The sequence below is a fragment of the Phyllostomus hastatus genome, unplaced genomic scaffold (genome assembly GCF_019186645.2).
Source record: "Phyllostomus hastatus isolate PE091 unplaced genomic scaffold, TTU_PhHast_1.1 phas_contig_948, whole genome shotgun sequence".
Taxonomy (NCBI): Eukaryota; Metazoa; Chordata; class Mammalia; order Chiroptera; family Phyllostomidae; genus Phyllostomus; species Phyllostomus hastatus.
In genome coordinates, this window is record NW_025333993.1 from 3,554,965 (window position 1) to 3,580,324 (window position 25,360).

Here is a 25,360-nt window from a genome sequence, read left to right on the forward strand (position 1 = left end):
GCGCCCTGACAGGAGACTGAGCCTGCGACCCATGCAGGTGCCCTGACGGGGAATCAAACCAGTGACCTTTCGCTTTTTGGGTCAATGCCCAACCCACTGAGCTATGCCAGTCAGGGCTGTGCGCACAATTAAAAAACAAACAAAAAAGGATTGTGCTTTCTTACTACATGAATTAAAAAGTTAACATGGCCCATCCTTCCAAATTTGCCCCCCAATAAACCATTTTTAACCATCTGCTACTAACTCTTCCACCTCTTAAAGCCTATGTTAACTTAAAAACAACACGAGGATCCCGTCATGTGTAATCATTGCAGCTTGCTGAGCGACGTGTCTCAGACACGTGTCCTGTACACACACATGCAAATCCACCCTGTCCTTTCGGGGGCCAGACGCGCTGCCAGTGTGTCGACGTGCCATGGGCGTGCCAGCAAGCCTCCGCTGCTGGGAATCTGGGTGGTTTTCACATTTGGCTCTTACACGCCTGCTGTCACACACCTGCATCACACACGGGTCTGTGCCCTTGGGGAATGACGAGCACCCTGCAGGAGCTGGGCCAGTAGGCACGGAGGTTTTAACTTTTGTCTGAATTTGTGAGATTGCTCCCCAGAATCCGGCACCCATTTACGTTCCCTCCACGGCGTCCGAGAGTACGGCCCGCCCACAAACTCACCCACCAGCAGATGCGGTCACCCTTTTACGACTTTATTTACACAGCTTCTCGACACACTGTTTTAGGGACAGGCGCCTTCCTGGTGCCATCTTCACTGTGTGCTTTCTTCCTTATATTTGCAAGTGGGTGTATGGGCTTGCACGGGAAGGTGTGTGTGTAAGCACGCACGTGTGCATGCACGTGTCTGTGTCACACACACTCGAGGTCATTTATGACCACTTTAAATTCTCTGCCCCCACACAACCTCGTCGCCTACTTACACCGGGTCCTCATCATACTCCCATTGGCCGAACAGGGGCCTGAAGGCTTTGTAGCTGGCCAAGCATAGCCAGCCAAGGTCACCTGACACGGACAGAAGGAGGAGTCCGACCTCCGCTGAGACCCTGCCCTGCTCCGGAGCAGCAGGACGGCCCCCTCCCCCCCCCCACCGGGGGAGGACAAGGGGCCGGGTTCTGTCCTTCCCTCTGGAGCTCCCGGTAGTTCGTTAGCAGCAAGTGTAGTAGGAAAAAAACACAGTAGACTTTCTTATCACAAGTTTCTGTTTTGTATTTTGGGGTGACCCAAGTACAGGAAGCCCTCACGTCCCGTGGTCAGCATGGTCGGCGACTTCGGGAGGAGTGACCTGGACGACAGCAGCCTCACTGAGGGCCAGTCTATGTGGACAGAGCAAGGTTTCCCTGGTGTCTTGTTGGCATGGAAACCAAGCAACAGGGAACAAAAGGTGTCATCCGGCGGCCTGCTGTGATGGGTTAGCGGTGAAGGGGGGTCCCTTGCTTCCCTTGCTGAAGGAACAGAAATAATCACAACAGCGTGACTCCAAAGAGGAGTCGTTATTCTCAAAACCAAAGGAATCCAGTTCACACATTAAACATGAAAACAATACAACTATCTAAAAGAGAATGTTCAACCCAACACCGGTGGCTTAGTTTTAACGGAAGGGCATCATCCACCACTTTTAGTTTATACTGTTAAGTCGAATGGTACTAGTGTTACAGTTTTGTTTTGCCTCATTTATAAACCGCTTTGGTTACAGTTCCATGAGAGCTCACGTGTAGTCTATGCATGCATACTCTAGTGTTGCTACAGTATAAGGAGCATAAAAACGATTCAACAGAAACCTGGAAGCTCACACAACTTCTCCGTTAGAGGGACCCACACGTCCCAGCTCGAGCAGCATGGTTTAAGGCAGTGGAGCTGACTGCTGGCTGCTGCAGGGTGGCCCTGTCCTAGGCGGCGAGGAGGGAAGTCCGTCTGAGCAGCCAGGAGGTGCCAGGTGGCGTGAGATGCCCGGCGGTAGCTCAGCTGTGGCTCTGGGTGACTTCTGTCACTCACAGGGTGGGGCCCAAGCGCTGCTGGCATTTGGGGCGGGAGGTGCAGCCCAGAGACCAGGGACCGGCAAGAGCCAGCCGGGACGTGACGGGATCCCAGAACCACCCTGCCGGGCCACAGAAGGACTGCGAAAGGAAACTGAGGCAGGGGACCAGAGCATCTCAGTGTGGCAGGAAGCCGCTGTCACAGGGGAGAGGGGAGTGACTCGGAGTCATTCCGGCCCTCAGACTCGACCCAGGAGCCCCCTGGGGGTCTGGCCTGTGCGGGAAGATGACCGTCACCTGAGAGCTCTCTGCCTTGGTTTGCAGGGGTCAGGCAGGGGTCAGTCCCGGGGTCGATGCGGGAGTCACAGGGCCGGCAGGGGACAGTTTCTGGCCACGCTGTCCTCACAGTACACGCGGGCCATTTCTCACTTGCCGTAACAATGAATTAATAGCATCTTCTCTCTCAAACTGTCCAGGCCCCCCAAAGTCGTCTCACTGGGGAGCGGAATGTGGGCTCCTAATCAAATGCTTGTCCTGGGCTTCATGAAGCGGAGTCCGCTCTCTGGCCTTTCCCGAGGGCACGCTGCCCAGGGGAGGCCTCCTCCGCCCCGCGGTGCCCGCCTCTGGAGCCCGCAGCTGCCGTCTCCTCGGCCTCAACCCGGCGTTTCGTTCGCTTTCCGTCGGTGCACGGCAGATGGGAACGGGTGTTCTCCGGCGGACCGGGCTGATGTCTAGTTCCTGCCCAAAACGTCTTCGAAACGGCCACCACGGAGCAGGCCTTGTCTCCGCGCCCAGCCGTCTGTTTGCGCCTTCCGAGTGTCGCGCTGCCGGGAGTTAACAGCCGTCCAAGAGTGCACACTGGCTGAGCTGCGCTCTGCCCCCACGCGAGTCACTTCCCCGAGGGACGCGCCCCTCCACTCCCGTCTGCAGCCGGTGTGAGGGCGGTCCCCGTTTCCTGCCAGCCCGGGGTGGGGGGGACACGCCACGGCGCCCCGAGTGAAGGTGTGGAAACACGGTCCTGGATGGGCGACCGTTGCGGAGGGACCCGCGCCCTCGGGAGAGCGTGGGGAAGCGCCCTCTGCCCCGGCGCTGCCGGCCGTTCCCGCCAGAGCGTCCGAGGCGCACGGCTGCTTCGACCCAACGCTCGCGCCTCTGGGAGTCCACCCAGCACACCTCTGCCTACCGCGTGCCGGAGCGCGCTGTGTCCGAGAGCATTCACTGCAGCATTTTTAAAAATAATAGTGACAAATTGGAGAGCAGCCAGATCCCCAGGAACGGAGGAGGAACCTCTCTGCTTTGCAGCATCCCTGATCTGCAAAATAAAATCACCGAGGGGCTCTCTAGGTGTGAGAGGCAGATGAACAGTGCCCCCCCGCCCCAGCCCCAATCGTTCCCATCCTCATCTCTGGAACGGCATCACTCTGCGTGCCCTGGGCACCCCGCAGGCGGGGGGCGTGTCCCAGATCATCCAGGCGGGGCCAGCGTCACCGCACCGCCCGGGTGCTTCCCGGACGCAGGGGGCAGGAGCGGGGAGGAGCGGGGATGAGGAAGGCGGGGTCCGGTTACGGTTTTGAAGGTGGGGGAGGGGCCGGGAGCCTAGGACAGTGGGCGCTCCCGGGAGCTGAAAGGACAAGGGAAGGGATTCTCCCTCAGCTTCTGCAAGGGGAGGCGGCCCGGCCGGTGTAGCAGTTTCGGCCGGGGAAACCCACCGCGGCCCTTTGACCCACAGAACTGGAAGAGAATGAATGCGTGTGATTTTAAGCCACAGATGTGTGGTCATTTGTTACAAAAGCAATAGGAAACTAGTATACCAAGGAAGGATAGATTGTTCAGTTAACAAATAGGAGAATAAAAGAAAGAAAAAAGGAAGAAAGAGAGGAAGAGAGAAAGGGAGAGAGAGCAAAGCCAGGGGCGCTCCATCGGACAGGTCTGGTGGCCACAGAGTGCCCAGACCCTGAATCACTGACTGACTGCGTGACGAAGGACAGGTCGCTTACCCTCCCTGGGCCTGGGGTCCTGGCCTGTGAAGCAGAGTCGATCAATTATTTACCACCCTGGGCTGCTGTGAAGGTTAAATTAGTTAATACGTGAAAGTCCTGAGGACCCTGCCTCCGTGCGTGAGTGCTTTGTAAATGCTGGCCGGCGTCCCACCTGCAGGCCGGCTCCCGTGTGAGAGGGGAGTGGGGAGCCCTGGCCGGTGTGGCTCCGTGGGCTGAGTGCCGGCCTGAGAACTGAGAGGTCGCTGGTTCGATCCCCAGCCAGGGCACCTGCCTGGGTTGCGGGCCAGGTCCCCAGCAGGGGGTGTTTGAGAGGCACCTACACATTGATGGTTCTCTCCTTCTCTTTCTCCCTCCCTTGCCTTCTCTTGAAAAACAAATAAATAAAATCTTTAAAGAAAAAAGAGAACGGGGAATAAGGGAGGTCTGTTGTTTGTTTGTTTGCATTTGCTTGAAGAAACTCTTGAAAGATGTGCAGGAAACTAAGGAGAGGGTGTAGGAATGGGCTGACGGAGGAGCTGAAGGGACTCCTCGCTGACGGTATAATAAATGGTGAGCGTGTGTAAGCATTTCATCCAATGTGTCTGTGTTTGAATAGGCAGTGAAACCACGTGAAAGTGTTACCTATGCACAAACACACACATGCACACAAGCATATCTGGAATGCCTTCTGGGACTTCTCAGCGTCGTGCAGGTGAGGGGCAGCCCTTCCTGACGCTGGGCCTCTTCTCCAACAGGTGCTCGGGAGGCGGGAGGCAGCTCTCACCTGCAGGAATTGGCTCCTCGCAGACACCTGTGCGTCTTCCCTCCCCGTGGTTTCTGTTCTCACTTTTGACTTTAACGTCACGCTCCTGATTTACCGTATTTTCGGGCCATCGGACGCACCTAGGTTTTAGAGGGAAATAGGAAAAAAATTTTGAAGCCAAAAAATGTAGTAAAATATGTAATAACATAAATAACATAGTATTTCACCAATGTAAATGTAAACAGAACCCAACAGCAGCATTAACAACTATTATTGCTCCCAAATTTTGGCCGGGGGGTGGGGTGGGGTGGGGTGCATCTTATAGTCTGAAAATACTGGGTCTGCGCTTTGCCTCACATCCTTTTAGGGTGATGGCGAGCCTTCCGTGTCCCAGAAAAAGTCAGTGTGCAGACACCAACAAAAACTTCCATTTCCTGAGCTGCTCTTAAAAGCCAGACAGTGTGAGGATGTTTCACCCTCGCCCCCTGGGATCCTCACAGTGGCCTTGAATTTGAGACTCGGCCAGGCTGAGTCGCTTGCCCTGGGTTGGACAGCCCTCCCCGCCTCGGACCCACCCACCTCCTCACCCCACCCTCATCCACAGAGGGCAGGTCCTGTGGGTTTTCTGAGGGTCCCTGTCCATAAGCAAGCTTATTCATCTCGTGGCGCCGCGCTCAAGCTTAGCCCAGGAGAAAGTGGTTTTGTCAGGGTGTATCAGCTTCCTTCTGCTGCTGTAACAAACTAGCACAGACTCAGCAACCTAAACAGCACATGTGTATCATCTAACACCTCTGAAGGTGAATGTTTATTACTGCAGCAGGCCTCCCTGGACTTGGGTCAAGGTGTCAGTGGGGCTGGTTCCTCCCAGAGGCACTAGGGCGAGTCAGCTTCCTTGTCTTTTTCAGCTTCCAGGGGCTTCCCACCTTCATTGGCTCCCGCCTCCTTCCTCCACCTTCTCACCAGCTACCTGGGGTCAGGTCCTCACACTTTTAAGGATCATCTCCCTCCGTTAAGGTCAGTTGTTTAGCCATCTTAGTTCTGCCTGCAACCTGAGCCCCCCTTGGCCAGGTGATGTCACATATCCGCAGGCTATAGGGATCAGGGGGTGGGCGTCTTTGGGGGTCTGTACTTTGCCTCTACTCAGGGTCCCTGGGGGCCTGGGACAAGCCAGGCGTTCCCCACTCAGGATCTCTGGGGTCCTCCGCCAGGACAGGGTCTCCATTCCCTGGGTGGCTCCCCCTCCTGTCCCAGGTCTCGGCTCCCAGAGGGCTCCTCCCAGCTGCCCGTCCCAGGTGGGCTCCCCCCATACACCACCTTCCCTGGACCTCACGCTCTGGAGGCAGCCGACTGTCCAGTCCTGGACAGACCACCCTGGTCAGCGAAACCAATGACAATGTAGACAGCACACTCTAACGTTCCTCAATATCCTCCGTCACCTCCTTTCAAGCCTCCTCGGCCCCCCTCCTGTCTCCTGGCTGGGGGCCTCAGGCGTCTTTTCACCCTGCCCTGTGCCCTGTCCGCCCGCCTGCTGGTGTCTACCGCTTCAACTCAGACTGCGTCACCATCACCGGCTGCACATCGTCTCAGGTGTCTTTCCCCTTCTGTTGTTACCGGTGAGACCCGAGCGAGAAAACCACCGATGTTATATGCAAAGTAATAACCATCTGCTTTAATTTTATCAAGTAAACAGTGTTGCTATTAGAGGCCAGTGCTATTCCTATTACTTATTTATCTCTTTCAGGGTCTTATATGATATTTCACAAGTAAATTATTCCCCTTCGTTCTTTTTCTTTCCCCCCATTGCCCAACAGTTTCTCCCAGGACAAAATATGTTATCATTCACCCTAAGAGAAGTCAGTTCTCTTGCATCGGTAAGAAAAACAGACCCAATAGCAGCAGCAAAGCATCGACGAGCGCACGGGAGTGCACCGCCTGGCTGCACGCACCCTGCCGTGTGCTCCGGGAGCGCACGGGTCCCTTTATCTTCCCACGGACACGTCTGTCCACGGACGAGCTTTCTGTGAACCTTCACTCCTGTTTTCTGGGGTGGTCCCTGTTCAGACTGCAGTACCTGGTTGGGTGCTGTTTTCTGGAACACCCGGGTGCAGTTTTTCAAAGCACACTTTTAAAAATGTATAATGCAAAGTTCTACTCTTATCGCTTTTGAAGCGGCACACCTCCTTTTCCCAGTTGTTTCCATGCTTTTGTAAGTATAAAAAGTGTGTGGCAGGCGCGTCAAGCAGTCTGCCTAACACGTGCGCATGTTAACGGAACCTCGAACCATAAATGACATTCGTCACAGAGGTACTAACGAAGGAACAAGTTTTTTTGGTGTCTCTGGTGGAGCCTAATTAAATTTTTATTCCACTCCCTCGTTACATTATTAGAGAAATGCGAATCAAAACAACCAGGAGATACCACGGCACACCTATCAGAGTGGCCACAGTCTAGCACGCGGACACCACCAAATGCCGCCAGGGACTCGGAGCCACAGGGACTCTCAGTCACCGCTGGTGGGAGTGCAGAGGGGTGCAGCCGCGGGGGAAGACAGTTTGGTGGTTTCTTACAAAACTAAGCATTATCCTTACCATACAATCCAGCAATTGTGCTCCTTGGTATTTACCCAACAGAGCCGGAGACTTATGTCCTAATGAAAACCTGCACAGTGTGTACAGCAGCTGTGTTCATAACTGCCCGGACTGGGAAGCAACCAAGATGCCCTTGAGCAGCAGGCGAGTGGGTGAGCTGTGGCCCGTCCAGACAGTGGAATGTTATTCAGTGCTAAATGGCCGTGAGCTATTGTCATGAGACAATACGATGAAATCTTTTTTTTTAGAAGGTATTTTCTTTTTTTTTTTAATTTTTTTTTAAGATAGAGGGAGGGAGAGGGAGAGAGAGAGAGAGAGAGAGAGAGAGAGAGAGAAAGAAACATCAATGTGCGGTTGCTGGGGGTTATGGCCTGCAACCCAGGAATGTACCCTAGCTGGGAATCGAACCTGGGACACTTTGGTTCCCAGCCCACACTCAATCCACTGAGCTACGCCAGCCAGGGCTAGAAGGTATTTTCTTAAAGATTTTATTTATTTATTTTTAGAGAGGGAAGGGGGAGAGAGAGAGAGAGAGAGAGAGAGAGAGAGAGAGAGAAACATCAATGTGCGGCTGCTGGGGGCCATGGCCTGCAACCTAGGCATGTGCCCTGACTGGGAATCGAACCTGCGATGCCTGGTTCGCAGCCCACGCTCAATCCACTGAGCCATGCCAGCCAGGGCAATATGATGGAATCTTAAATGCATATTACTAAGTGAAAGAAGCCAATCTGAGGTGCCTTCCAACTATAGGACATTCTGGAAAAGGCAGAACTATGGCAGCAATAGAGGAGTGGTTTCCAGGGGTCGTGGGGGGAGGGGTGAGCAGGCCGAACACAGAAGATGTTTCAGGCAGTGCCGGTCCTTCGTATGATGCTATGAGGTGGGCGCATGTCATTAGACACTTGCCCAGACTCGCAGCACGTACAGCTCCAGGAGCGAGCCCCAGTGTGAACTACGGGCTCCAGAATCCGGGTGATTATAATGTGTAGCGCAGGTTCATCCTCGGCCAACAATGTATCCCTCCGAGGTTGGTAACAGGGTGTCCATGCAAGTGTGACGCAGGGAAATACGGGAAATTTCTGTACCCTCCTCCCAAATACACTGTAAACCCAAAACTGCTGTAAAAATATCAAATTTTATCTGTATTTAACAAAAAATTCCATTCCCAAGGATGTTCTGTCTCTCCCACCTACAAACGAGAGGCCAGGAATGTCGCGCCCTGAACACTTCCACTCCTCCCGCGTCTTCTGGGCTGAGTTCTGGGGGGAGCTCGTTGGCAGGGGGCTCAGATGGGGGCTTCTCTCTCCCGGCAGGAAGCACGGCACCATGGGAGGGAGTGAAGCGTGGGCGGGTCAGTGCAGGAGCCACCAGCAGGCCAGGGCTGCTTGGCCCTAAGTGACCAGGAGGGACGCAGCGAGCGCCCACTCCGTGAACGCGTGGAGTTGCGCGAGAGCTCTCAGAACCGCGGCAGTCGCTCAGAGCGCCCGGGACCAAAGCGGGAACGTGCAGTCCGCACGTGGGTGTCTGCATCCTGGTCCTAGGAGACGGGCGTTCATCCTGGGGCCTCGGGCTGGCCTCGCCGCCCCGCAGCAGAGGACGGCAGGGGAGGGAACCGGCTGGAGGGCCTGGGCTTGTTCCCAGGCCGGAGCAGCAGCGGGCTTCCCAGTTCCAGGGTCCAGATCGAAGCCCCATCCAGGTCTCGCGGCTACAGCTGCTGTGTGTCTTGGCAGGGAGGCGTCCCGACAGAGGGCAGGGAAGGAATCCGGGAGGCGCTGCCTTTTCTAGGAGCAGAATGCAGGCTAAATCCAGCAGCACGATGCCCTCCACGAGGCGGAGGCCTGGCACCCAGGCCGCAAGGCCAGGGGCACTGGGACTGTGGGTTATGCTGCCACAGCGCCCCCTACTGTCAGGTCGGCCCTACTGTCAGCGTGAGTATGTGCGTGGGGAGGTGTGGAGGGGTGTCAGACCAGTGAGACAGACCCGCTGCCCCCAAATGTCTGGTGCCTGGAGAGCTCAGCCTGTGGTCCTGCCTTGCTCACGCTCAGCTCACTTTCAGCAGGTACAGGAAGATGAGCACTCCAGACTAGGATTCAAGGCATTTAGCAGCATCCAGTTTTGCTAAAAAAAAAAAAAGAAAGAAAAAGAAGAAAAACGCCTTATTGTTGCAATACTCACAGCAAGGACAGGGAATGTCCAATGTCCACAGTATTGGACATTGGACCCCCAGGACTGCAGACCACGTGTGCAAGGAGACAAGCGGCGGGCTTTGGAATTTCTGCCCCGCCTCCATCTCCCGTGTCAGAGTGCCGCTGCCTGTCCAGCACCCTGTGCTTCTGGGTCTATGTGAGTGGAGGCAGCCGGGGGATCACTGCCCGCTTCGCCCGATGCTGAGGGTGTGGACACACTCGTCCCTCGTCTGGAAGCTGCAGCTGGGAGCCCGGGTGTCTGTCCTGCTCAGGGGCAGCCAGGTCCCCGCAAACAGGGATCACCGAGAGGGGTTTCCCTCCGGGTTCGAGGCACGTTGCCTCTGCTGCCGCTTCCCTGCGCGGAGGACCAGCAGGCCCATTCACTGTGCACCTGTGGGGAGCTGGGGCTGCGGGGCTGCGTCCCTGAGGGGGCTGACGCTCGGTGCCGGGGGGGGGGGTGCTCTGTCTTTGGCCTGTGGACCACCAGACCTCCCGCCTCACATCGAGACCCTCAAACCCTTTTTCACGGGATACAGCGGTGTCTCCACTGCCCGGCGGCTTGGGGCGTGAGCTCGCCATCTTTACCCAATGGTGCCTGTACAAGGAGGCAAGCATTTTATGGTGTTCCCCTTGCTCTTATAAGAATTACAGGCTATTGAGCCGTGGCTGGGTGGCTGAGTTGGTTAGAGTGTCATCCGGTACACCAAACGGTTGCAGGTTCGATCCCAGGTCACGGCATATAACTAGGCTGCGGGCCCGATCCCCAGTTGGGGCATGTGCAGGGGGCAAACTGATTAATGTTTCTCTCTTTCACGTCAAGTTTCCTCCATCTTGCCCTTCTTGTCTCTCTATAATCAATAAACATATCCTTGGGTGAGGATTCAAAAAAAAGAATCGAGGCAGTTGAAAAATCGTGGTGATATAAGACACAGCGGAACACAGAGTGTCTTAGAGACGTAACGCACTTAAGGCAGAAATGGAAGTTGCTAAGCAGGAGAAATCCGGTTTTTTGCACTGGAGAGGAGGGTTCCTGGGCACCCACCCCCCCACCAGCCACATCTCCCGGCTGGCTGAGCCCCCGGCTGCCCACTGGCCCTGCGGGGAAATGCCGGGAGAGGGAGGAAGGCATCTTCTGGGGCGGGCATTTGCAATACCGACTTGATAAATTAAAAGTACATAAGCAAATGTACATGAAAGTAAAAAGATGGTCCTCAGAGAAGTGTCCGGAATGACTTGTAAACTTTTAGTCCTTGAAGCACTGGGCAAACACAAGTTACTGACATGTAATTGATCATTCTTTGCCCGTGCCTGAACTCTTCCCCCAAAGTATGAACCCATTTTGGTTCTTTCCCATGGCTCCTGGCTTGCGGGTGCCCCACTGTCTTGTTCTCTTTACTTCCTGTTACCCCCTCATATTGTATCGATACTGTCAGTGTCTTCCCATGAACACGTCTCGGTGCATTCCTGCTGCATGACCGAGGCTCCATTTTACTTTGAAACAGGCATGAATCCTCTTTAGAAAGGGAACTCATGAGGCCTGTCCAGAAAGCATCCAGCCATGTAATCTGAAAAGTAGAGACACTCATTGAAGAAGATACAAGAAACACTGTACACAGGACAATGAAGCCTCAGTCCCCTTCAAAGTAGTCACCTCGGGACTTCACACGGTTCTCCCAGTCACCATCAGCTGCCCTGTGGTATTTTCCAGAATCTCATCAACGGTCTGAAAATCTCTTCCCTTTCAAAGGTGATTCTAGTTTTGGGAAAAGCCAGAAGTCGCAGGGCACCAAATATGGGCTGCAGGGGGGCTGAGTCACCTGGGCGATTTGATGTTTCACCGAAAAACTCTGCACGAGATGTGATGCGTGAGTGAGTGTGTTGTCGTGATGCGGCTGCCAATCACCAGTTGCCATAGCTGCGGGCTTCTGAATCATCTGAGCAGTTTCCGTGGAGGAATGTTCAAGCTCAGTGCAAAATCTGATGCAGATTCGTTGCTCTCCTTGCTCAGTCATTTTGAATGTGACGGCCACACAGTGCACATGCGCACTCAACAGCATCTACCGCCCCCACTGACTGGTACAGTGAAGTCGTCATTGTTCACGCTTGTGCACTCCAGTCCACACTCCTTGGCTGCCAGGTTACATTGATGTTGTGCAAACTGTTCTCCTTATATTAACAATGGCTGGACTTGTTTTGGACAAACCTTGTACATCGTCTCAAGTCCTTGTGATCCCTCCCCACCATGAACAGTAGCCTCAAAAATACCAGACCAACCAACCAAAAAAACCACACACACACACACAAAAAAACAAAAACAAGAACAGAAGCCTCCAAGCACTACCCAAACCTTCTCAGGGAAAGGACCCTGCCAACCCTCTGTTCTTAAGAAGCAAGGCCCAGCCAGGAAGGGGACAGATACGTACCATACTGCCCCCTGCTGGCCAAGTGTCCGAGTCTCCCCCACTTCTCTGCAATTTCTCTGCTGTCTGGAAGCTGGAGAGGGCTGGGAGGGAGCCTGCACCTCCAGCAGCTAAAGGCAATGTCTTGTGCTCATCAGAGAAGGTTAGACGGTAATCACAGAAGGCTCTTCACCCCACCCCGGGCCTTCTGGGAAGCCCGTGAGCCGACACGGCTGTCAGCAGGACTCGTTCTGGCGGAAAAGCCACGCGCGTGACGCCTGCCTTCCATCAGCGGGTGTTTTCCCAGGCACCTGTGAGTGCTCAGTGCTGCGCCGGGCCAGGCGGGGTCCTAGAAAGCCTGAATCCAGCCCTCGTCGTCCTTCAGCGACTCACCGAGGACTTCATGACCTCCCCCGGAGACTTCATGACCTTCCTCCCACCCGGGGAGGCCGGAGGATTAATGAGCCGTTTCATGCCACGCTCCGTAAAGTGGAAGGAGAACCGGGACTTTGCTTCCGGGCCGGTGGCTCCCCACCTGTGCGGGCCTGCCTGTCACTGCTAGAGACATTGATGAGCGTCTCCCCTCGCATGGTCCCCCTCTGCACCCTGTATCCAACGGGAGCAGCGCGCAAGCCTCAGGGAGTTTGCGTCTCCCAGGCTCTGTAAGCTGAAACCCTCCGCGGAGTCCTGGGAGGAGGGGCTGAGGGAGAGGGAGCTGGGGTCCTGCCGCAGCGCCATCTGGTGGGCGCCCCGAGGGGAGCCTGGGGGTGAGGTTGAGCTTTCTGGTAGCCACATCAAAAGTTGTTAAAAAATAAAGCAGGTGAAGTTCATCTTAATAGGTTATTAATTTAACTCCATATATCCAAAACATCGCATTTCACGCTTTCTGCTCTGCGCCGTCTTTGAAGGTCAGTGTGTGTAGTCTGCCCACGGCCCCCCTGGAGTGGCCCCTGGATCTGGTGGCGCCTCAGCTCTGTGCGGGCCTGGGCCTCATCACCTCCCCCACCCTGTCCTGTCCGGGAGCTCAGCCCCGCAGCTGAGGAGGAGCTGGTACGGCGGGAAATGCACAGAAAAACTGCAAAGTTCACATTCACATCTTTTCCCCCCAAAATTCACACTCTATGCCTTGCATTAAACTTGACTCTGTGTTGAAAAAAGAAGTGAGTGACTCTCCTGAGGCCACACAAGTTTGTCTCAGATCTGCCAGACACCCTCGTCTTCCTTCTTCATCCGGGAAGATAAGGCGTTACAGCTCCGACCGGCACTGGGACCCGCCCTGAGGCCTGGGCAAGCCGCGGCTGCCTGCCTGGTTTCCACAGCTGTGCTTTGAGTGTGGTATCCCCGAGTGCGTTCTGTGCTCCTTCTTCGCTGATGTATTAATAAGTGTTAGATTAGGCCCTGGCTGGCGTAGCTCAGTGGATTGAGCCTGGGCTGCGAACCAAAGTGTCACAGGTTCGATTCCCAGCCAGGGTACATGCTTGGGTTGCAGGCCATAACCCCCAGCAACCCGCACATTGATGTTTCTCTCTCTCTCTCTCTCTCTGTCTCCCTCCCTTCCCTCTCTAAAAAAAAAAGTGAATAAATAAAAAATCTAAAAAAAAAAGTGTTAGATTAAAGGGACGATTCTATGGACAAAAAGTCTGTAAGCACGCTGGCTTCAAGCTTTCTGCTTCTCCCCGCACGTCTCCGATCCGGCGATGTGCTAATATGAGCGTCCCCGACCAGCGTGGCCCCAGCGTCACGCAGCCTGGCACTGCTCCTCTCGAGCCTCGAGTCCTGTCTTCAGGGGCAGTGGGTGCCCGGGACAGCTCGAAGGGGGCTGGGCCAGAGGTCCTCTGGCTTGGCCTGCTGACACGCTGTGACCATGGGGGGTGTTCATGGGGGGTGGCGATTTAGACGTACAGGCAGAGAGATGCCCAGGTGCTTTAGGTTGCTAGGATGTCGTAACAAGTTGCCACAAACTGTGTGTCTGACAAGGAGATGTATTCTCACCGCTCTGGGGGCCAGAGGTCTGAAATCGAGGTGTGGGAACCACAGGTTCCCTCTGGAGGGTCTGGGGGGGGGGGGGACTCTGTCCCAGGCCTGTCTCTCAGCCTCAGTGTCTTGGCCACCTGAGGTGCTCCTTGGGTTGTAGGCGCATCACTCCAGTCTGTCCCCATCTTCACAGTCACTGTCTCTCCGTGTGTCTCCTGTTCTGCAAAGGACACCAGCCATAGGATCCAGGGCCCACCGGATGATCTCATCTTCGGGTCCTTAACCCACTACACCTGCGAAGACCCTGTTTCCACATGAGGTCCCTTGCTGAGGTTTTGGGCGGATGTGAACTTGGAGGGACACCATTCCCTCGGCTACACCAGGAGGCCAAGGGTCCCCTTGCCTCAGTGGCAGGAAGCCGACTGCAGGCTCGTTTCTGACCCCATGTCTCTGGTCAGAGGAATTCTGTTCACTGACAACCTTGGGCCAAGGTCACTGATCCCTGGGCTACGAGGACGGACTCACCTGGTTGGGCTGAAGCAATGGAGGCTGTCCCTGAAGCTCGGGGAGGCCCAACCCCCTCAAACCCGGGTCCCTGTTATGCTGTCTTGCTGCAGGAACACACAGCAGTTCTGCGAGGTTCAAGACACAAGGGTCCTGGGCCACAGGAACCCGTGATAGGGGCTGACACCCCTAGCCCGAGCAGGCCTATGACCACCAAGGCCCAAGAGAGCTCCAACCCTGTCACTGGGTCACAAAAAAGGGACGTGAGGATCGGGGAGAAGGGCCACAGAGATCCCGGCAGCGGTGAGGTCAGGTCAGGGTAGCAGTGTCCTGGGGCTGCCAGACCAGAGCACCATTGGATGGCGGGGCCCGAACAGCAGACAGGTGTCATCTCACTGTCTGGAGGCCCAAAGGCCAAGATCAAGGTGTTCAGCAGGGCCACGCTCTCTCTGAGGGCTCTGGGAGAGGACGCCCGGCCTCTTTCCTGGCTGCTGGTGTTCCTGGCAACCCTTGGCATTCTTCGACTCATGGCTGCCTCACCCCAGGCTCTGCCTGTGTCTTCCCAAGGCCTCTCTCCATGTACCTGCCTCTGCTCCTCCGATGAGGACACAGGTCCTCAGATGAGAGCCCGCCCTGCCCCAGCCTGACCTCACCTTACCCTGACGACATCTGCAAAGGCCCCGTTTCCAAACACGGTCACATGCACAGGTACTGGGGGGGTAGGACTTGGATGCAACTTTAGGGGGGGACGCAATGTACCCCACACCAGTAGGGGAGAAGCCCCACACAGCAGGCAGCACAGCCGAGGCCATTTGCAAAAACAAGCAAGTTTCCCCCGGGAACTTGGGGCGGGGAGAAGCCTGCCAGCAGCCCCAGGGTATGGCTGTGAAACCTCAGGAATGCGGAGCCCCAAACTTCCTTAACTTGAGACAGTGAGAAATCCCACAGCAAAGCCGTCCCAGCACCATGCCCCGAGCTAGAGGTGTCTTCTCCCTGCTATCTCATGTCAGGCTTGGACACGTTTAGAATCTCAGCACGGCTTTTAACCCCTGCCAGCACTGCAGGGTTGTGAGCCAGCAGCTTGCCCAGGCCACCCACAACCCCGGGGGATGGGAGGGCACGGGGAGGGAGGTGGGTCTGTGCCCGGGGCTGCTGGCCTTGCAGTGGCTTTGGTATAGCTGCTCCCCAGCGCGCTCAGGGCGCCCCCTGGTGGACAGCCTGGCCTGGCTGCAGCCTGAGAGTGGCCCCATGCCAGGGGAGGGGCTGAGCTGGGCGTCCAGAGCTCTCAGGGGTCTGAGACGTGGCTGGGGGGTGGGGGTGGGGGCGGGACTGGTAAATCCTGGCAGCCTCGCCTCGGGGCCAACTTCGTCCCAGCCCAGCTCTGCCTCTGCAGCTTCAGGAGTTTGGGAAAGGGCCTCAGCTCAGTAACCCCATCTATAAAGTGGGCTCACAGGAGTCCCCCTCCATGGGGCCCTGGTGGGGTTAAGTGACACAGTGCCTGTGAGGTACTAGCCTAAGGCCCAGCTCTCCACGATGAGGCTATTACCTTTATTAGTCTGGGCCTCCCTTTCCTCATTTGCATGGCGGTGAGTGAAAGTTACCCGTTCTTGCTCCCAGGGCGGCTGGGCGCAGCCGCTCTGGCTCCCAGGCACGGCTCCCCTCCGGTGGCACGAGATCGGCTGCGACATGTTAAGCATTTTGAGTCTGTCTGAGCAAAAATGGATCGGACTGGGGCGGCACGAGACCCGAAGTGCTGGGGAGAGCCTGGTCTGAAGTGGGGAGCTGGGGGGAGGGGCGGCTGGATGGGCGGCGGCGGCGGCGGCGGGGAGCCTGCTGGGCCGCTTCCATTGGTCGTCCTTCGTGGCTTGGTTTCCCGACCTTGGGGCCTTTACAGGCTGAGGTTTGGGTTTGCTGAGCTAGGCCGCCAGGGCACGCGGCCACCTCTGCCTCATGGCCGCCTCGTTGAATTAATTTAATGCCTGCTTGCCGGGACAGAACCAGGGTTTCTGTTTTCTCCAAACATTAAGCTGCTCGGTGCGGTGACTGAGCGGGGGGGGCCTCACGGCCCGGCGCCAGGGGAGACCGCGCCCCCCTCACCGGGCCCCGCCCACGTTGCCTCCTCCGCCTCCAGCCTGAACTTGTACAGGGAGGACTGTCTTCTCCTGTTTGACAAAAGGATTAACAGGACAGTGGGAGGAGCAGGAGAACGTACCCCGGGGCCTTTCCCACACCGCACAACCTCAGGTTGGGCGTGCCTAGCACCCGGAGGTCTCTGCTGTCTCTCACTTAACCAGGAGGGGGTTTGGCCCTCCTACAGCTGCATGGTACCGGGCACTGGTCAATCAGATGGACACTGGCCGTGGTGTGGTGCAGGAGGAGGGCCCTAGGGACCCCCCACGAGCCAGGGCTGACCTCTTTAGAGAGGTCCCCATGGGAGCGCTCGAAGGGTCTTGGGGAAGCAGCGAGACCCGCGGTATTTCGGGGACAAGATGCACAGCCCTGCCAGCGTGTCCCGCTGAGTCCCGTCTTCATCCTCAGCCCCTTGTGTCTGCAAGAGCGTCTGCCCTTCAGGAGCTGGCCCTGGGCCTCACAGTCCCTGGTGGTCCCCTCACCCCATCCGCAGACACTGTGGGGGCTTGCTGCTTGCAAAGAGCAGGACAGGCTCTTATTTTGATTTCAGGTTCCCACAGGCGCTCTGCGGGCAGCACACATTAGTAATCGCACAGGAGTTGAGGAAATGCATTTCTGTGGGCGGAACAGACAACTCTGCAGGCAGAGGGAGGGGCTGGCTCTGTGTTAGTAGCCACTGCTGTGCAGCCAAGCAGTCAGGAGCGCAGCGGCTCAGAACAACATCTTTCATCACCTCTCATCTCGAAGTTTCTGTGGGTCATGAATCCAGGCGCAGCGTGCACCTCAGTCTTCTTCAGAGCTCAAGGTTATAGTCAAGGCGTCGGTTGGGGTCACAGCCATCTGAAGGGTCAACTGGGAGGCATCTGCCTGTGTGCCCACTCAACCCTTGTGAGCAGGATACAGTCCTGCAGGGCTGGCTAGTAGCCTGAGGGACTCCGTTTCTCCCTGGCTATTGGCCAGAGGCTGCCCTGAGTTTCTTGCCACGTGGGCCGGGGCCTCCCTGGCCGGGCTGCTTGCATCGTTGCAGCGGGCGGGCTCGGAAGGCGTGGAGAAGGAGTCCCAGAGGACAGAAATGAGGCTGCAAACCTAATCACAGAAGTCACACCCTGTCACTCTGGCTGTGTGTGTCTGGTTCACTCGGTCCAGCCCCGCCCAAGGGGAAGGGAAGACACCGGATGTGAACTCTGAGGCCATTGAGGACCATCTGGGAGCCCGCCTGCCCGCCCGCCCTGCACTGCACAACAGGGCAGAGTCGGCCAGAAACAGCAAGGACGGACACTCCCAGGCTGTATCCGTGTCCCAGCCCCCGTGTTAGACGGGGCTCTGATCCAGAGCTCCCGCCACCATCCTCGGGATCTGAGCTCCGATTCATTACTCTTCAGGGCTCCTCCGTACCCAGTACGGAGGATCGTTTTAAATAGCAGAGCGCTGCGCAGACAGCATCAAGGACCCGCGGTGGGAGGATGAGGGCCACCCTGGCGAGTGGTTTTTGCAGACAGGTTTGTATCACAAACAAGGTTTTTCTGAGGAAAAAAAACAACCAACCAACCAACCAACCAACCAGGGAACACAGTTGTACCAACACTATGACCCCAACCTTATAAGAAGAACAAGCACAGTCTTCCCCTGCAACAACAGATACTCATGCTACAGAAAAAAGAACTTTTTAAAACACGCCAAAAAACTCCGCGGTGGTCCTCTGGGAGTAGGCATGTGGGGTTGACGTCTTTCCCTTTCCTCTTTTGAGAGCTTTCGGCTTGCAGGTTGGAGGCGCCCTTGTGGCCTGTCCTGCAGCACTGACCTGGAACCAGGAGCAACGTGAAATCTCTGTCCTTTGTGTGCGTGCGTGGAGAGGTGCCGCGGTGCCCGTTTACTATAGGAGGAGAGCGGCCAACCCAACTTTCCCCAGGGCATACCGTAAAGTTCCCAAGCCACCCAGCTGATCTAGGATTACTTCCAGCCGGTAGAAGTGGCTCTCTGAAAAAAAGTCTTTCTACCGCTGTGTCCACAGAAACTCTTGGTTAGAATGTAAATTATTGACACATTCTTATAGACATGGACAGGGCAGGCCCCGAGTGCTATATCGCAGTTACCTACACCATATTACTTTGCAGCGGCCCGATTTATGGACAGAGTATAAAGGCTGGGAACGCCCAGGGAGGCAGGCCAGCCAACACCGCATTTGCACGGCAGCTTTGCAGATTAGAAAGTAAATGGCATGGCTCCTATTTCAAAGACTTTTCTTAACACCTATTGTCCACTTGCCCAAGGAATCTTGTTGGTTTGGGAAGAAAGGTTTGTTGTTTTGTTGTTTTTTTTTTCTTTTTTCTGAGAACTGACAATCCAGTATAGATCAGACCCTTTCCCAAAGCCATGCCCCAGGTCCCCCTACTGCCCCTTGGTGACTGCAGAGAAGTCGTTTTTCTTGAAGGTAGGCTGTCACCTCTCCAGGCTGTGCTAATAATCAACAGGAGTTAAGGATCGCAGGAGTGGAACAGAATAGTCCGAGGACGTCATTGCCCTTCTTCGGTTGCTAGGCAACGCCTCCTTCGCAGAGATGGACAAAACAGGTTGGGGGAGATACCAGGAAAGAAGCCTTCGTGTTCGGGTCAGCCCCACTGTCCCCGGGAAGGAGACAAGACAGGGGAGCCTCTCTTGGGGCCACCCACTCAAGAGGCATTGTTGTCCTCTCTCCTCCCGAGTCCTCGATTCAATGGCCGGGACCTCGAAGCCCCTGGGTGTGGCTGGTGTGTGTTACCGGGAGCGATCCCCAGAGGAATTCTGTCGCCTCATCACCCGCCATCGCCTCATCACCGCACTGCCCAAAGGGGAGGGGGCGGGGCTTACGGCTCCCTCCGTTAGCGGGAGGCTAATCTGAGACCTGTCGCCCAGTCACAGGCAGGCTCATGATCCCAAATCAGTGACTGTAGATTTCAGACACCTGCAGCGGCGGGCAGCTGGGTGGGACACTCTGCAGCACCCCCCCGCCCTCCCCAGGCTTTTACAGTCAGTTCACCGCACCCCTGAAGAGTCCCCAGAGCTGGGGGCAGTGCCGGCCGTGGGAGACGGGACCGGCTTCTGAATGGCAGCCCTGAGAAGCACCGACTGCAGCCTGCGGCAGTCAACCTTCCTGAGCAGGGTTCCTTTCCCTTTAATAAAAAAAAAAAGGATATTTTCTCCTGGGAATCAGCTTAGCAGAAATGGTTGCACCAAGATGGATGTAAAGGGTGTTTGTGATCCCAGTGTGATGGCAACAACAGGAAAGGAGACAGGATGAACGCCATTAACAGAGGAATAACGTTATTTTGGCACATCTGTGTGATAAAGTATTGCATAGGCATTAAAAAGAACAGGATAGAGCCCTGGCTGGGTGGCTCCATTGGCTGGAGCATGGTCCTGCACACCAAAATGTCCTGGGTTTGATCCCCGGTCAGGACACACCCCTGGGTCATAGGTTTGATCCTCGGTGGGGTGCATATGGGAGGCAACGGATGGATGTTTCTCTCTCTCGCTCTCTCTCTCCCCTTCCTCTCTCTCTAAAAGCAGTAAATGTATCCTTGGGTGAGGACTGTAAAAAAGAAGAATGGTGTAGCTAGGTCTGCGTGTGTGGACACGGGAAGAAGTCCTTGATATTTTACCAGAAGGGGCAAATTAAGTGTCAGCTCATTATAAAAACCTCCGTGTGGGTAGGCACATGTGTCTGTCACACACGGAATGTGCGTACTGTGAGCATTTATACCAGTGTGAACCGGTAACCTCTGCACAGTGTCCATCTAATCCGTTTAATTTATAGTCCAGTTGTCTGAAGCCAGACAAATTGGTGATCTGCTCAGATTGGAGGGAGCCCAGACTGGGCTCGCACCCAGCGTGTGGGCGACGCTGCTGGCTGACAGCTCTTCTCACGGCCTTTCTTCGTTAGGAAGTCTGATTGTTTGTCCCGGGGAGTTTCCTGCGCTCCGGGTTAGATTGTCTGTGTCTGTAAGGTATTGCTTCCAACGTCCCTCCGTCTCCTGCATGTCCTGTAAAATGCGAGAAGACCTGCAGTCGGCTGAAAGGGAGGCCCAACTCTTCGACAAGACCACTTCGCAGGCGGAGTTGCGTGTTGCCCAGAGCTGCACATCAAGAGCCCGGTGAGGTCTGGCCGCCTCAGTCTGGGGGGTGGAGGTTGGCCGCTGGGCCGGGGGATGTCTGCCTGTGTCCCCAGGCCTGTCGGCCTCGGGCGGAGCAGCCCCTCACAGCCACGGCTTAGATCCATGATGTCACCGGGCCCACAGAATGGGGCTACCATTCCTTCTACATGTTTTTGGTTAAAATTTTTCTGCAGAAAATAACTTTCATGCATATTTGGCTACCTAAAGTACTGTTTTATAGGAAAGACTGGATACATGATTCATTCTGTCCTTTTTATCAATTTTCAGAATACTTTTTTGGTGTTTTCTGGTAACCTCTATAGAGCTCCAACTACACACACAGATGCATACAAATGTGTGTGTATGTGTGTGCATGTGTGTGTACACACACAGCAGGCCTGCAGCTCCCAGGCAGGCACACGGAGGGCTGGCAGTAGGGGGCGGTGCACACAATGGGTGTGCAGCTCACAGGCACACAGCAGGTGGTCTGGCAGCTCACCAGCACGTACACAGCTGGCCTGCAGCCCGTGGGCAGGCACACGGGGGACTGGCAGGAGCTAGGCGAGCAGCAGCCACCCCGGCAGCCTGTGGAGCAGCTGGTGTGGCACATGCTGTCGTGGGGCTGGCTGGTATCGTGTGGGGGGGCAGTGGTGACTGCAGGCTCTTTCCCTGGTGGCCTTTATACCCAGGCTGTGGCTGTCCTGGCCCAACTGTTGGTCCCCCGTGGCTGTTTGCAGGTGTTTCCCCCGCATCCTGTTTCCTGGGACGCACTGTCCTGTGTTGGGCTCCCCATGAGTACGCTTGGCTTGGAGGCCCGGGTCCCCTTCTGTAAACAGGGTGATCCGGTTTGACGACGTGGCCCGGCGTGGTTTCCCCAGGCCACTGTCGTGCACAGGTCCCCCTGGCTCGGCCCCGAGTGCTGTGTCCTTCTGGTCACATTTGTCTCGTACATAGTTTAAACTTTTATTTTTAAAGATATTAGATTCTTTTTATTTATTTTTCAGAGGAGAAGGGAGAGAGAAAGAGAGGGAGAGGAACATCAATGTGCCATTGCTTTTTGCACACCCTGCAACCCAGGCGTGTGCCCTGACCAGGAATCGAACCGGCAACCCCTTGGTTCACAGGCCAGTGCTCAATCCACTGAGCCACACCAGCCAGGCACAAGAAACACTAAAGCAGGAGTCTGCAAACGGAGGTCTGCGGTGTGAGTCTGGCCCGCTGCCCGTTTGTTAATAAAAGTTCCACTGACCACAGCCCTGCCCACGTCTCCAAGGCTGTCTAGGGCGGCCTTCGCACAAGCCTGCCGAGCACTCACGGGGGAGACCGTGTGGGACAGCAAAGCCTGAAATGCTTACTGTCTGGCCTTCACAGAACAGGTGCCCGGAATCCACACAGAGGTTGACTTGTTTATGCAACAAAAGGGCACACACCGTGTGCTCTCAGTGGAGACGTGCTGGCCTCGTGAGCCTGCCGGGGCGACGAATAAATGAGTGACCGGGATGCCTGCCTGGCCTTCGCTGTCCCCCTGCTCCTGTGGTCCTCCTCGGTCTGTTCCTGATGAGGGGTTAAGGAACAGGTGGCACACACAAGGCCCGAGGGCCAAACCCGGCCCCCCACCTCGGTTTATCCCGCCCGGCACCTGGTTTCTACCCAGCAGCAGTGCTGAGCTCTCGCTTAACTGTTAAGGGGTAGTTCCATTTATGCAGTCCTAAAATGATATTTGGCCCTTTGGAGGCAACTGCGAGGTTGATGCGGCCCCCGGTGCAAATGAGTTTGACACCCCTGGGTTAAGGGATAAATAAGTAGGACACCCAGTGCTGCCCCATCAGTCTAACTGGTGTCTTGACTGGTGGTCCACTGAGGCTGCAGGTGCATCCCCCCCCACCCCGACAATCCTGAGGGTGTGTTCACAGGTGTCTTTTTGCTCCGTGCCTCCTCAAACAGGCCTTGAGACCCGAGTAGAATGAGTAGTGTCTGAAATGAGCTTTGCACTCCTCTTGGGGCCCACGGGGTCTTCTCGATGCTCAGGGCATCGGCCCCTGTGCCCGGACCAGCACGGACGCCCTCCTCTCTCCCAGGAAGCGAGCTCCGCGCTAGGTGCCGCTCTGTCAGCTCCTGGCCAGCAAGGTTTCACTGCTCCGCAGCTCACCCTGAACCTGGATGGACAGGGGGCTGGGTGTGGCCAGGACTCCAAGTCCACTCGGGTCCTTGCCTCCAGCACCCACACATGCCTCCTGGAGCCAGCCTGGGAGGGCTGTCCACTTTGGGGAGGGTGGGCTGCTGGGGTCGGGAAGGGAAACGAGCAGGCAGATGGCATCGGTCCCAGATGTTGTCGCTCAGCTGCTCTGAACTCGGGTTTGAGAACATGGCTTTATTGTGTGACTTCTACCAAATGCCCAGATTTGGAGTCTCAGGAGCTCAGGAGAGGAAGGGAAACCAAACACATATGTCCTGGCACAAGCATTTTATTGATTATACCAATTGGCCTTTGTCACATAGAGAGCAAGCAATTGTTCCTGCAGAGGAGGGTCCTGGGGTCCCGCACTCCACCCCCTGGTGAGGGATTTGTGGTCATCTTTTGTCAAAGAGGGATGGGTGGCATGTTTGAATCTGCATTAAGCAGAACCTGTGTGTCCCCTGATGGGAGAGGGGAGGTCCTGGCACCAGCCCAGGGGCCCCAAGGGCTCCCAGAAGGGGAGAGCTGTGCTCAGGAGTGAAGGCAGCAGCTCGAGATCAAGCTGGTCAGCAGCAGGATGTCTGGGCCACCGGGGCAGGGACACAGCATGCAGGTCTGCACACGGGGCGGCAGATGAGGGACACACAGGAGGCCGGGCGGCAGCAGCTGGGCTGGCAGCAGGAGGAGGTGGGGGCACAGCAGGAGGAGACGGGCACACAGCAGGCGGGTCTGCACACAGGGCGGCAGATGAGGGACATGCAGGAGGACGGTCTGCAGCAGGGGGTCGGCTGGCAGCAGGAGGGGGCTGGGCAGGGGGCAGCCCCAGAGCAGATGGGCACACAGCAGACGGGCTTGCAGCAGACGGGTGTGCAGCACACAGGTGTGCAGCAGATGGGCTTGCAGCAGATGGTTGTGCAGCAGACGGGTGTGCAGCAGGAGGGCTGGCAGCAGCTGGGGGCACAGCAGCTGGGGACACAGCAGGTGGGCTGGCAGCAGCTGGGAGCACAGCAGGTGGGCTGGCAGCAGCTGGGGGCACAGCAGGTGGGCTGGCAGCAGCTGGGGGCACAGCAGGTGGGCTGGCAGCAGCTGGGGACACAGCAGGAGGGCTGGCAGCAGTTCTCTGGACAGTCGTCCACCTGCTGGGAGTCAGTGCAAGAGTCACTGGAACCGGGCAGGCAGACGCGGTTGCCATAGCTCAGGTCGCTGGAGCAGACGGACAGGGTGGAGGCGGCCATGGTGGGCGGTGGGGCTGGAGGTGAGCTGGGAGGAGTGTATGAGTGTGTGTGAGTGTGTGAGTGTGTGAGGTGCTGGGACTGTCCACCTTTTATACCCCTCCTCTGTGTGTGTGTGTTGTCCCAGCAGGAGGCCTCCACGCCCTCCCTTCCTTGTTGTTGTTTAGACTGGTTGCCGGAGAGCTCTCATTAGTGTTGGTTTATTTTCTATAATTAGTTTTTACTCATTACACCTGCGAGTATGTTGCAGGACTCTGTTTTCCTGTATGTTCTTTTTTTGGCTTCAGAAAACTTGTGAAAGTCACGAGGCGGGTGTTTGCTGAGTGACTGCCGCGGGTTCTAATGCCACCTTCACGGAGGCACGGGGCGTGAGATGAATTCGCAGCCACGGAGCGCCCCCTGCCATGCCAGCCGTGACCGTGTGAGGGCGCTGTGGGAGAGACGCCCAGCGCCGCCGCAGCCCGAACCATAAAGCACCGGAGAGGATGGGTAAGAGGGTCAGACGTGATTGGGATAGTAGCCCTTGACCAAAAACCACACACGACCTACGTCCACTGGGGCCCTGAGGTAGTCACGGGCAAAAAACTCAGGGCTGTGTGGTCTCCCACTCGCCCCGGTCAACCCACCACTGGGGTCCTCTCAAGTAAAGCCCGAGGGAATTTTTCTGGGGTACAAAATGACGATCCTGAACTGCCAGGAAGTACTCGCCATGTGCACGATAGAGGAAGGTTTAGTATGCACATTGAAAAGTCCTTAGAACTAAAACAGAGCATAATGCAAAAGAACCAAATACAAAATTCAAGTCATTGAAATGATCAATAACCATAGGCAAAGCTACAGGATCTCATTAGTAATTAAAGTTTCTCAAAGTAAAACACAGATGGCCCACCCGTAAGATCAACTGAGACTCACAATGCGGATCACACCCAGGGCTGCTGCGCTGGGGGGCGGGGCTGCCGGTAGCAGGGGTGTTTCCCGTGTGTGTGTGTGTGTGTGTGTGTGTGTGAGAGAGAGAGAGAGAGAGAGAGAGAGAGAGAGAGAGAGATAACACAAAATATAAAATCCACCGTTTTCGCCATCTTCCAGTGTGTAATTCCGGGGCGTTTAGTACGGTCACACTGTTGTGCAACCGTGCCCAGGCTCCGGTTCCAGAACATTCCCTCCACGACGAAGGAAACCCCGTGCAGTTAGGCAGCCCCTCCCTGAGCCGGACGACCGCTGCTCCGTTCTCTGTCCCCATGGGTTTGCCGGTCTGCACATTTCACACAAAACCCCGAACAGCATGTGGCCTTTCGCGTGGGCCTCATTTCGTTCAC

At 56.1% G+C, this 25,360-nt stretch overlaps 1 protein-coding gene across 1 annotated transcript; it reads right to left on the minus strand.

The window, feature by feature from the left end:
- Nucleotides 1–23,378: 23,378 nt before the first annotated feature.
- Nucleotides 23,379–24,047, minus strand: LOC123828066 (keratin-associated protein 10-8-like). Its single transcript, XM_045852633.1, has one exon. It carries the CDS (start codon nt 24,045–24,047, stop codon nt 23,379–23,381), a length of 669 nt encoding a protein of 222 aa, XP_045708589.1.
- Nucleotides 24,048–25,360: the final 1,313 nt, after the last annotated feature.

Excerpts from the sequence above, each read along its gene's own strand:
- LOC123828066 (XM_045852633.1), bottom strand. The coding sequence starts at position 24,047 with ATGGCCGCCTCCACCCTGTCCGTCTGCTCCAGCGACCTGAGCTATGGC.